Below are 13,947 nucleotides of genomic sequence, written 5' to 3' on the forward strand. Positions count from 1 at the left end.
TTTATTAAGTAAATATATATTATACTATAACTATATGTGTGTGTCTATATATATTATATATATATATATATATATATATATATATAAATATATATATACAATACACACAGTTATTTTATTATAATAAGTAAATTGTAAATTTTGGTGGTCATCTAGTTTTTATAGTTTTTACCATACAAATGAACAACATATCCTTTTGGATTCACTACCCTGGAATTGTCTTTAAAATATTATGCTGAACATTTATACAACAACTCTTTGAGGCTTCAGTCATTTTCCCCTTAATATAGTAATGATTTTTGTTTTCCCTATTTTCATTCTTAAGAAAAAATATGCCAGATGTTCAACTTGTTTTAGCACCCTCAAATTAAAACAGAAAAAGTTGTTAGAGAATTTTACTAAGAATGTTTGTAATAAATCAACTTCTCTGGATATCACACTAGGCATGGGATGAAACAATAAGCAGCAGGACCTTAGAGTAAGTTCAACCACAGCTTGAACATCCCAAAATGAAGGAGGATGAAATACAATGATTGAATCATTAATAGCTTGATTTATGATGGTGGACACTTGCTTTTGAGCAAAAAGCAAAAGTCTAAATTCTCTTCTAAAAGCCAGTAACTGATAAAAAGTGTGATCTCTAGATCTATACACATGGGAGAAAAAACCCAAGCACATACTTAAGTACTGATGGGAATCAAGAAAAGGTGGAGAGATTATTTTATTAATCATAAGTTAACTCGTGCACAAGTGCTGGCATAAGATGGTTTAAGAAGAAAGATGAAGAAAATCTGGTCAATGATTGTTTGATGGATTACCTTGATGCCTAGAGGTAATTTACTGTTCTTTAATTAATGTTTTGACAGATATCTCTAGCACCTTAGTGCCATTGTTTAATTTTTTTAACATACAAAGGAAATTAACATTTCAATACAAGTACAACAAACATATCATTAAATAACAACAGAAATGGGTTTCTTAAAAAATCTAGCCATGAGATAAAATAATTAGGGGATACTAGCTACATGTATTTGGTAGTTTTTCATTATATGTCAACTGTTGTTCATCACATATTTCCTTTGAAAAGTAAGATAATTTTATAGTAAAAGAAATCAAAATGGCAATACATTATTATTCATGAATTATATTTTCACCAAAGATATTTCATACTATCTTTAATTTTCCTATCCTACTGCAAAAAGATTTAATTTTTACAAAAGAACTTTGGTAGTTATTTGTGCAGACATGAAACTGTTGTTGAATATTAAATCATACGAGTAATCAGTACTTTAAGAGATTCAGTTGAGAATTTTACCTTAATTACTAATTTTCTCACATGTTCCTTGATGTACTGCACTGACATCCCTTTGTTCTGGACTTTTGAGATCCCTGCACTGGAGGCAGCAGTTTCTTGGAGATTAATTGCTTTAAGTCTTTGAACATTCATCATCATCATTTAGTCTAAGATGGAAAACAGATTTAAAAACTTTGAGTTGGCTTATAGGCAACAATTGATTTCAAAGAACTTACAGGCTATTGAAAGTATTTTTCAGGGTCATAAGTGACAAATAATTACTGATTTGTGATTTAAGCATTATCTAAAATAACACAATGTATAGACAAATGGTTAACTTAAAAGTAAAGACTAAGAACAATCTGAAAAAAAAGAATTCAGAAGACTAAGTGCAAGGTCTTCCAAAGTTTAAAAATTTGGAGTACAAAGGGATGAGGGCATTACAGGTAGATATGTGCTATATGTACTCAACTTTTGCATAACACAAATATATGTTTGTGTTATACAGAAGTTGAGTACATTATACTAAAACAATTTTGGAGCCATAAACATTTATGCTTAATTGACAAATGTGTACCTTCATTATAGCCCTCCAATGCAAATGACTCTGTCATAAGGCTGTAATGTCTAAGGCACACCACTTCTCCCTCCTTACTTCCATAATCTATCTAGTATGTGAGAACAATGGAACAAATTCATTTCAAAAATTGAACAAAAAGACCCATTTTGTTCTCCAAAGGCTTGAAGTATGCAGCAAGATAAATGGATATCTTGTGCAAGAAACATGTGTACATGTGATTTATGGCACTTTTCAGTTGGCAATTCTCCTTGTTTATGTTGTGTTTTGTTACCTGGAACAGCTTTTGCCAATGATGAGTGTTCAAAAATTCTCATCTGTCACAAGATGCCATACTTTGCTTACCAAGGCTGGGTTATGACTCATTGCAGGTCTTTTTGGGTGTTCCTAGTGTCTCAAATTTATCCATATTCCTTTGTTTTCCAATGCAATTAAATATAAGGAATATCCCATCTTGGAAATTCTACATTTCTAATCTGAAAATCTCTTTATTATCCAAGCATATAAATGTTTTGTGTCAGAAAAGACTATTACATATTCTTTATAAAAGTTATTATTTTCCTACACTGAAAACATATTTCCACTCACATAATAGATTTTCTTGTTCAGTGCTTCCCTCTATATGCATAAATGTTTTGGCATGCCACTAGCCATGAAACTCCCACTTATCCCACGATCAACATGGTTCACTGCATCTTCACAAGTAAATTATCATGCAACAACCCTCCACCAACAGAAGTGCAACAGACCCTCCTGATGCATGTTACTCACTCTATTCAATTCCACTTAACCATTCACCTTGAGATTAAGGAAAAATTAAGCACCAGTAGTGGGGAGGAAGTGTGAGCAGAAGTAAGTGCTTATTGGAAATATATTTTCAGTGTAGGAAACTAATAACTTCTGATATGCTATCTTACCTCCATTCACATACTAACTAGAATTCCACATTGAAAAAGTGGAGGGACTGGTGTGAGGGATATAGATAAGCATCCTTCAAAGTATCTGAAGAACACACATGGGAGACTGCAACACTTCTGTACTAGGTATACTCTTTGCCCAGTGTGGTAGTAAGTGTTGCATAAATGGGCGGGAATTGTGAGAAGCACAACCAATAAATGAAAGAAAAATGGATGTGTCTCTTGGCACAGAATGACTATGGTGCAATAGGTCCAAAACCAGGTGGTGTCAGACATACAACTTCCGAACCATGGTAGGAGGAGGGTCCACACCGTCTTCACCTCAAGTTGGGTAGAACAGGAGGAGGAACTTCCATACCATTCAACTAAACAGAGCACGTGTGCAAATCCAAAACCTACACTAGCCATCTGGGAACCCAACATCTGAACAACAGTAGGAAGGGATTTGCCAGTGAGGCAGTTCACTTCAAATCCAATCAAACTGGATCCACTCTATGCTTCATCTGCCTCTGGGTGTGAACCTCATGGAGATGGAGTGCCAGGAGGGACTATATGTGCCCTGCGCAACAATATCCTTCAGATAGGATCACACAGTAGCTGGAGTGCATAGATGACTGGCCGACTCATCAAGCAACCAAAGTCAAGGGGCGAATCAAGCAGGTTCTGCACAACCTCAACCTCTGGGACTAACCACATGGAGGAGGTGTACATGAGGCAAAACCTCATGACCATGGCAGAATGAAGAACCACAATTCCACATGTGTGAGGATTTATGTTGGTTGGTTCTGCTAAGATCCAAAATTAATCACTGGGAACTGACATCCAATCAATAGTAGGGCAAGGGATCCCAACTAGAGGGGTGAACTGAAAAGTGGCAGATCTACTCTAACACCTGTATTATATAGCTGTGATTCATGTGGAGGATCTATGCCATCTATACCAGCAGAACATCACTGTCCTACTCTGTATTGAATAGAATTGAGCACATTCAGGAGATTGCCTCCATGGTCCACCGCCTCAGCGGCTAGGACTCCCATACTCCACTAGATGAAAGGGGGATTATGGAAGAATACTAACACCAGAGACAGTGCATTGAGTGACCAGCAAAATACTATTTTGAAAAGTAGGCCACCCTTGATATATTCAATAAATGGGTAGGTAGGGTTGAGCAGCAATCCCTTTCTGCTTTAACCATGAAAGTCCGTGAGTTAGTACGGTCTGGAACAGACATTGTATTGAAGCAAAATAGTATGAGGAAAATCTACTAGCAGTCTAGTAAAACACCCCATCTCAACAGTGTGCGTTATTGACCATAGGTATACATTAAGACTGGTGTGATCAGCCTACACTCAAAACCAACTTCAATGTGACATCCCATACAACCCTTGCCACACCACCCCATGCAACATCATTCTCACAGGCTCAATCCCAACCAGGTGATGCACCTGGAATAGCAGGGTGTGACAAAAACAACATCTCCCGGATAGGGATACACAGAAGCTGGAGCACATAGATCACCACCTGATGTCCCAAGCAACCACAGTCCACAGAACAAATAGAGCCAGGACCACACATCAACCTCTGGGACCCACTGCACAGAGGTGGAGCAACTAAGTCACTAAGCAGCTGATAATATACCCCTCAATGATGTATGGTAAACTGTACAGTGTGGAATTTTATGATGTATGGATAGGTATACCTGGACAGGCAACACTTGCCATTGAACTGATTCTGTGACCTGATAAGAACATGTCTATGTAAGAAAAAAGGAAATGCAAATGTACCAAGTTACAGTCTAACTGAAGAGTGAAGTATGACAACAGGTGAAAGACAGTACCCAGACTAGGAAGAAATAGCCACTCAGTGAAGAAAGTGGAAGATGAATATGTGAAGAGTAGTCTACATGCTCAATTGATGATTCTCTTCCAAAGGATGAACTGGAAAAATACTTTTGAAAAAAGGAGACATGGAGGAACACACCATACTGATAAGCTAATGAATCCAGCCCATCAGGGAATAAAAGGGAAAAGCCACGCTGTGAGGAAATGGTTCAGTGAACAAAGAGGCAGAATGGGAGACCACAGATGGAAACCGTGTAGGCAATATAACAATGAAGATCATGAACAGGATACAGAAGTCTATGCAGATCCTATTGGGAATAGAGGTGGGAAATCAGCAGAAATGAAGAACTCCCCTCACAAGCTACCAAAGATTCAGGCAGGTATGATTGATCCGGATAAATAAGAACATATGTGACCAAAAAAAATTATCAACATAGATCAAGAATCTGGAGAGGAAGGAAACACTAGGTACTTGGATGATGTGGCAGCGAGAAACAGGGAAAAGGTAGGACATGAAAATGGGGATACAAAGAAAAGGTAACATACCAGAGAAATCAAATCCAAGAAGACTGAGGGTGACCTGGCTGATTCCTCATGAGAGGTACGGTCTTGCACAGCAGATGGTTGAGGAAACAGGCTGTCAAAATTTCCATCATCATGAAAGGTCAGGAGAAGAGGGATAAACCATGTAAAGTCCAATCTTCTGATGAATGAAAGCTGAGACCTCCTCAGTTTAGGTCCCTCATACCTGAAGCCTGTGTCACAACATTCAAAATAGTAGTTACAGTAGCTGAAGTCTCAACACGAAAATTGGAAGTCATATTTGACTATAAACAAGTTGAAAATCCAAGAAAAAGGTTAACAAAATGTAAAACCAATGAAGATAATTTAACTTGGTAATAAACTACAGTTAACAAAGAATTGTAGGAACTTGAAAGCACTAGTTTGGAAAAGAAAGTATCATAAAACTTTGTATAAAGACGTAGAATGTCTGAATGTGACAACTGCTTAATGAGAAGTGATGGTCAGGTGGAATCAAATAGAGGGAGTAATGTACATCAGCAGGGTGTATTGCATCCCTATTGGTGAAGGGTTGTCACATAATTTGCATGTAAAAACACAGTGAACCACATTGATTGTGGGGTAGATGGGAGTTTCAAGACTAGTAGCATGCAAAAAACTTTTGCATATAGAGGACAGCACTGAACAATAAAAGCTATTATGTAAGTGAAGGTAAGTAAACAAATTTTGGTAGCATCATACTATCACACTACTTATATGTCAAACTTTAGTTCTGAGTTATGTCATTCTAGTGCAACTTTATAATGACTGTCATTGTCACGTGACTTGCTGATTTTTATATTCAAATTTGTTTTAATATAACATACTCAATACTCTTTATTTAGCTTCAAATTAGAAAGAGAAGGAATGGATTTTTACCTACTCATAAATATAAATACAAAGTGCTCCTGAATACCTTACCATTTTCCTGCTTTATCTTTATACTATTTTGAAATTATAATTAATATCTCAGTGTTTTATAATGTAACAACAACATTAATCCTATACAGTAACGATATTAAACATTTACCAAGATATGACAAGGTTGCTAAAATTTCTTTTATTCATTCGGTTTTAACATGCTATGAAATTCAGAATTTGGGGGACTTTACTACAGTTTGTAGCATTTCAGTATAACAAATTAACAAAGTTGATACAGGATAAATGTTACAGAGGTCATTGTTAGACTTCCCACACTAAAAAATAATACCATAAAACTTGCATGATAGGTCTCAACACATGATTATAGCCTAATTAAGTTCTAAACATTCAGGTTTCCTACGCAGTATCAAGTGTTCTGTACTGAAGAACACACTAATTTTTCAATATCATCATATTTAATAATCATGAAAGGACAAGAATACACTTTTAGTGACACTTAGCAATACTTAAGACATTGATAACATGAAACAGCAATAAAACCAGTTAAAATTGTTACATCTCCGTTCATTAGTTGATTTTCCGTAAATTCGTTCCCACGAAACTTTAGCGACACAAGTCCTTTCTTAATAAAACTGGTTTATTCTTTCTGAATATAACTTTACCGATACACTTATTTTCAAAAGTCGCTCTATAACAAATGCTATAACAATGAATGTTAACTTCAACAATACTTTCTGACTGCAGTTCAATTACTCACTACCTACACACATTGTCACGTCACGCCGTAACCATCTTATATATACCAGACCACCCCCAATCTAGCAAATGCTAGAGCACTCCCGAAGGAACAAGATAGTTCTAGAAAACGGGTGGCATGACACTAGTCACGTGATCTCACTGACGCAACAAAATATTTGTATACTTACACAATCTTGCTACTTTTGCCCCCAGATTGAAATATTGCAGGCCATGTTAAAACAAGAAATTATCAGCTACTAAAACAACTTTTTTGTTTTTATTGAGCTATTTTACTAGTTGCTAAGCATAAACATTATCACTTTTATATCTCTATACATGGTCCTGAAGTAGGGCTTGGAATACAGTCCAAGAATATCATCCAATAAAACAAAAAAAGAATACTTAAGTATTACGTCGTGAAATAATTTAGAATGTAACCCAAAGTGATATCTACCAAAACAAATGACATGTGTACCTAAATTCCCTGAATATGTATTAGCATCAAGTCTCAAATATCATTTAATAAATTCAGAACATATACCTCAATTTTCTGATCTAAATTATAGGCTTGATACAAAACCCAAAATATCATCTAATAAGGCCAGAAATAATATTCAAGATTCCTTGAGCTGAAATACAATATTATTAATTTCAGGTCAAAGCAAAATAATGACTACAGCTAATTTAATATAACATTCTCTCTATACAGTTGGGCACAGAACCAACTAGAGGGGTTCTCAGTAGAGTGCACACCTCTGCCACACAGCACTGATTATATTTGGCTCTCAAAAAATATGAAAATGTGCCCTTATTAACAGACACTGACCAGCTTCAGCAGGTCAATGAGGAATAATATTCTACATATGTCCACGAAGTTTCATCAAAATCTGATCAGTTTCAAATGAGTTATAGATCAAAAATAGTGTGAAAAATCAGTCCCCATGCTAATACATAGGGATTTTTTGAATTTTCCTGACCTTACTGTGACCTTGACTATCCAAAAACTGATCGCTTCAAAGTTTGGTTATAATCCAAATGTATATCAACTTTCATTCAAATCTATTCAGCCATTCAAGAGAAATTTTGCTGACAAACATACACACACAGGGTTGAAAACATAACTTGTGTCCACCTTTGGTGGCAGAGGCAAAAATGTTCTTTAAACAATGCCAAGACACAACTTCTATTTCTATCTTAATAATAAAAGTGTTAGCAAAGAACTAAACATCTTCCATAAAGTAATTTCCTAACTTGAAAAAAAAAAACAAAGATCTTAGCTTAGTACAGAGCCAGAAGTATCCTCCAATAAAGCCAAAATAAGAGAATTTGAAGTTAAAAACATACATAAAACACTTCCTGTGCTACAAGGGAACTACTGTTCTATAGAAGAGACATCTGATGTCAGCCAGACATACATACATACAACTGGAATTTTATGGTTTACAATAAAGTCTAGATGCATTGGTGCTGTGTAATGCAGTCACAGAACCCACAAATAAAATAAGCTGTTTCCTGTCCAGAAAGTAAGCAGCAATAGCTCAGGCAATTATCTGTCTGAGGAGGGATTAAGTCCAATTTTTGTTCTGCAATTATGAATGATCAGTTATCTATTTTCATACTGGAATGGTTAATGGTATGGTAAGTTAAGTGGAAGTAATTAAGGCTAGCAGTAAGAAAGGTTTGCATCCAATGTACCACATTCAAAAACATGTACACAGTTACCAATACATAGGAGATTACTAGTTGAGGTCTTTGAAGAAACTTAACAACTTATTGGGGGAATATGTCAATATAGTTGTGGGACCAGATCATCAATTGGATTGAACAACTGTCACACAGCATCACAGATACAGAAGATATCCGATTAATGAACTGCTGCACAGACTTCCCTGGAACACTAGAGATATAGCCAGTGCTAAGGCACAGTGGATGTTAATAACTGAGATCATAAAACCTCCTGAGAGTGCTTGGCCATCTCCAATAGTGATTGTCATGAAGTAGGTACACTGATACACTCAGATTCTGCATTTATCTTAGATGGTGAATTCAGTAACTCGCATTGATGTCTTTTCCTTACTATTAACATATGAACATCTGGATGTGTTGCAAGAAGCCTGTTAGTTCAACACATTAGACCTTGCATATAGATACTGACTAGTTCAGTTGGATGACTAGAGCAGACCTAAGATTGTTTTCAGAATGCAAGATGGCTTGTATAAGTTTTCTTTCATTTTGTTTGACCTGTGTAATGGAGCATACACTGGTGGAGAAGTGCCTGATCTTTGCCAACAACATTTTAATTTTTGGTCATGCAGTTGAGTCTGTGGCAAAAGACCTGAAAAAGGTATTCCAGAAAACAGAAGAGCAGCCTTGAAACTAAAACCAGGAAAATGGGTGTTCATGTACCTGGAATGCAATTTATCAATCATATTGTGAGTAGTAAAGGAATATCCATGGATCTTGAAGAAATAACAGTGCATGATTGGGCTTAGCCTGTAACCAAAAGAAAAGTCTGCATTTCCTCAATTTTTCCTCATACTACTGACAGTTTGTAGTCAAGTTTTCCAAGATCATCTTTTATTAAAGCAGACACACACACTTAAGAGGGAATGAGAAATGTGAGTAAGCATTCAAGTCCATGTAGTGTACTTTACTAGAAGACCCAGTGTGAGCATATCCACAAATAAATTGAGTTACTGCTAGACACAGACTCCACTGATTGTGGAATTGTAGCAGAGTTGTCACAGTTGCAGAATAGAATAGAATGTCTAATCACATATGCTCATGGCTCTTGAATGCTTATTCTACACAACAAAGAAAGAACTACTTGCAGTTGCAGTCTTCATAAAACAATTTCTACACTACTTGCATGGTAGAAAGTTCACATTTCAAGTGAATTATGCATTGCTGAACTGGTTGATGAATTACCCAAACCGAAAAGAATGCTAGCATGCTGGATAACAATGTTACAGAAGTATGTTCTTCTCAGTGAATGGTGGGAACTTATCTGTTCATTAAATTCCATGATCCTAGGCATTGTTTGGGAGTTGGGACCATTTCTACCATAGCCACAACATGCCATACAGGGATATTTATACTAGTGGATGGATGCCATAATGAACACTTCAGGAGCTCTGGAAAAAAAGTAACTGAAGTACTTAAAACTAGAATGCTTGCAGTGATGCAAGGTAAAGCATGACCAGCTCATACTGAGGAATGTAGCAGGTATGTATGTAATCTATGGCATTATATGAGTAGTTACAAGTGCAATATTATTATAAGCCACCACTCAATAATTCTCAGTCAGTGTTACATATAGTAGTCCCCAGAGCTTTGAGACATGAGATTCTCCAGAGTTTGCATAATACAATTACTAGAGGACACCAAAATGTTACATGCACTTCTATTAACATTCAATGCTGGTTTTTCTAGCCCCATTAAAGCTAAGGCTTTTAGCACTGGTGTGAATACTGTATAGTGTATGCCATCAGAAAAGAAAAAAAAAGCAGGCCTAAACAGGGTAAACTCCAGCAAATAATTCTCTGCAGATAATAGCATGAATATGTCTGATCCACTCCCAAAGCTTATCCATTAGTCAACACATCTGCATAGTCCAGTTTTAAAGCATCTGAAGAGATCTACGCAGAACATGAAACTAAAAAGCAAATTGTTCTGTGAGATGTGTAAAGCAGTGGGTATGATGAAGACCTACCTTTCACATTATCACCTCCAGTCTAATGGTTTAATAGTGAATAATAAAGACTGTCAAGTGTATGCTTGCTTATTTTGTTAATCCCAACTGTCTCGACTAGAAAGCACACTTATATTACATCAGCAGTTCCCAAACTTTTGTCATTCATATCCCCCTTTAATAAATATGTTTTATTTTAAACAAATGAAAGAGTGAGTTAAGTGACAAGATATAATACACGGATACACATTATCTGTTGTAATAGTTTCTTATTATTTTCATTAATAAAAATACATTAAAATGATTAATTTTGCATCATTGCACTATTGACTCAACCCAATTACTCATGCTCCCCAAAGAGGTCATTTGCACTTCCATTTGGAGCACACCCTATTCTTTGGAAAACACTGCCCTACATTATGATGGTGTACCACACAATTGAACAGAATATAGATCAACAGATTGTTCAATGAATACACTCATATTTGGTCAAGAAATCTTGCTCCCTATAGATGTAATGTATATTCCTCCACCTAGAGAAGATGTCCAATTATGTCCACAAGCAAATGTGGAGTAATTAAGGTCTGCATTAGTTGATGGGCATGAGTTTGAACACCAGCAACTGGGAAAGCTCACCACATGACAGAAGATGTGCTAGGGTACAACAGTGAAGGAATTAATGTACCAGAGTGGATATTTGGTGTGGCTTTGGCACATACCAACAATTCAGAAATTTCTTGGTTTCAGATGAAATGGACCACATTTTCTACTCCAAAGGCTCAGTCCATTATTAACATAAAAGCTACAGCAGTTGAGGAGCATACAAAAGTGCACAATACACTTCCATCAGCTGAACTGGCTTCATCAATAGTCAAAAGAGGATATAGTCTCATAGCTTATTTGTTTGAATATCTATTTCAGAAAAATACTCACTGTTTTCAAAAATTATTAGTTTGTTCTTTTCAAGATTATGGAAACTTGACAGGCTTATGATGCAAAATTAAAATTAATCATGGCTTGTGCCATTATTCAGACCCTTCAGCTGACAACCTTCATAGACACACCAAATATGTAAGTATAATTTCCACTACTAAATGTGACTCAATGTAACATAAACAAAAGGCAAGACTCAGTTGTACATTCATAATGCGTGTTTCATAAGGAGTCATGTTCATAACGTCAATCATGAGATTCTTTCAATATAATGCATATAACAAGTTGAATTTTCATAAAGATTTGATTATGCAAGTTTTTGTTCTTGATAAATGAATTGAATTATACTGGAGTTCCTATACAAAGTACAGTGTTTAAAATTCTTCATTAAAAAATATATATAAGATAAACAATTCATTCCTGTTGGTCAATTCCCAAACTTAGTAATTTATACTTTTCTTTATTTAAACCCCTGTATGTATATGTTGATGTTAGCTATACACAACTGTTTCCATTTAAGTATGGTGTGAGTGTTAAAAATTTAGTTATTTTCAGAAGCAGTAGTTTATCACAAATTTCTTTACATAACTGTACGAATCATAGAATCATACGTTACGTTATTCAATTGTTATGAATTGCCACTTGTTGTATTATTGCATCCTGTTACTAGAACCTTCTCAGTTTTTCTTGTTCTTTTGATTGAGTATTATTGCATCATAATATCTCCTTGTATATAGAATGTTCTAGGCCTAGTCAGACTATAAATACGCATATAACACAGTTATATATAGTTCATTAGATAGATCTAGACTGAGTGATTGTGAATATAGCCATAAAGGGCATATAGTGGCAATTTCAAAAGTAAAATTATCACAGATTGTATTGTAATAACAGAGAAAAAATAATTTGTCTTGTCAATTGTATTGTAAAGTAATTGAACAAACCTGCATGGACTTTGATGAAAAGAGACAATTATTTAAAGCTCTGAATACAACTGTGATAACCAACATTAACCAATAGTGCAATGATAATTTGTATATACATTTGACTTGTTTTAATATGTTATTTTGAAATAAGTGGACTGTGTGTTTGTTTATTGTTAAAATTTATCACCAACAACTCAGACACCTACTGTAAAGAATCCGGCCCATTCATACATAAAAACCTGACAGTTGAAATTATGAAACTGTAAAATGGTTTGGTAGATTTTGTGGTGTATGCCAATAATTAACTATATTTTACACATTCAGTGGATATATATCTAATGTTCATTTAGTTTGGCTTTCTGCCACTTTGCTTTTTTTTTCAAGTATTCCTTGACTCTGCTCATACTATAATAATTTCAAATAGGTGAAAACATATTATCCTGACTGGGTTTTGAACACAGGACTTACAGCTCACACAAGCATCCTTTGATTGTTTATGTTGTACCATCCAAGCTATCAGGGCTTCAAGCTCCATCTAGTTTATTACATCCTCTCTCCAATTTTAATGGCATTCCCCTTTTCAACCAATCTCAAATATATTTCTTGATCATAGAACTTCGACCCACCATTATGTAATAGATGTGAATGTTTTTTACATAAACGTATATAAAATGCCTCTAATTTTTTTTCTTTCATTTCACACAGCAACCTATCGATTTATTCCTTTTGCATTACCAAATATTAACATTAAGCAAGAACTATACAACTTAGAAGAAAGAAAAAGAAATAGGAAAACAAAATTATCTAAAAAATACAAATCTTCAACTATCAAGTACAAGGTGCTACTTATCAAAACTTTTCCCATTAAAAAAACAAAAGTAATACTATTAGTTGACTTCAGCAGACAACGGAGATAATCGGTATGCACCAAACTCTCATAGAAAAATCCTACAGCAATTAACAGTTCAGCTAAAATTACAGAAATTAAGTCAAATGAATTAAACTTTTCTTTCTTTGGAGTCAACCAAAGTGGGGTTCTTCTTTCTTCCTCATCATAGTGTATTAGATATCCTATATGCTATAGGTCTTTAAATTCAGATTACACAGGCCTGCAAACTTAAACTTCATAAAAGTTGTTTTGGTTTTAATAACGTATTTTCCATAATTCAGCTATGTAGATTTTGAAAATGATTTTAGTTTTTTCTATCCCGTAAGGATTTTTTTTAGAAATCGGAAAAAGAAAAAACTCACATCAAATTATTATTTCATTTACCACAATGAATGTTTTTTTATTATTATTATGTTTGTTATGTTTTGGTTCTAGAATGATTGATAATACTCTCATGTTGCAATTGGTCTAGAGAAATCTATAGCCAATGGTTGTCAACATTTTAAGCATAACAAAATGTGACCCAATTTCAATGAAAATGATTCACTTATGTAGAAGTACTAAATAATGGCTGGAGACGGCTTAAATGGGTAATGAAGAAAAACTTTAATATAAGTTTAACATGACAGCAAATGTACAACGTTTCGACAAGGTTCTGTCATCATCAGGTAAATTGTTAATTAGTAAATTAGTAAATT

At 34.9% G+C, this 13,947-nt stretch overlaps 1 protein-coding gene across 3 annotated transcripts in view; it reads right to left on the reverse strand.

Annotated features, from left to right (window-relative positions):
• The window catches only part of LOC106459881 (transcription factor Dp-1-like), a 106,143-nt gene that overhangs the window by 85,804 nt on the left and 6,392 nt on the right, over positions 1-13,947 (reverse strand). For all 3 annotated transcript variants that reach the window (XM_022386450.1, XM_022386451.1, XM_022386452.1), the window contains exon 2: positions 1,316-1,461. In XM_022386450.1, coding sequence (XP_022242158.1) covers positions 1,316-1,456 — 141 coding nt within the window. In that variant the 5' untranslated portion in view covers positions 1,457-1,461. The remainder of the gene's footprint in view (positions 1-1,315; positions 1,462-13,947) is intronic.

The sequence above is a fragment of the Limulus polyphemus genome, unplaced genomic scaffold, assembly GCF_000517525.1.
Source record: "Limulus polyphemus unplaced genomic scaffold, Limulus_polyphemus-2.1.2 Scaffold674, whole genome shotgun sequence".
Taxonomy (NCBI): domain Eukaryota; kingdom Metazoa; phylum Arthropoda; class Merostomata; order Xiphosura; family Limulidae; genus Limulus; species Limulus polyphemus.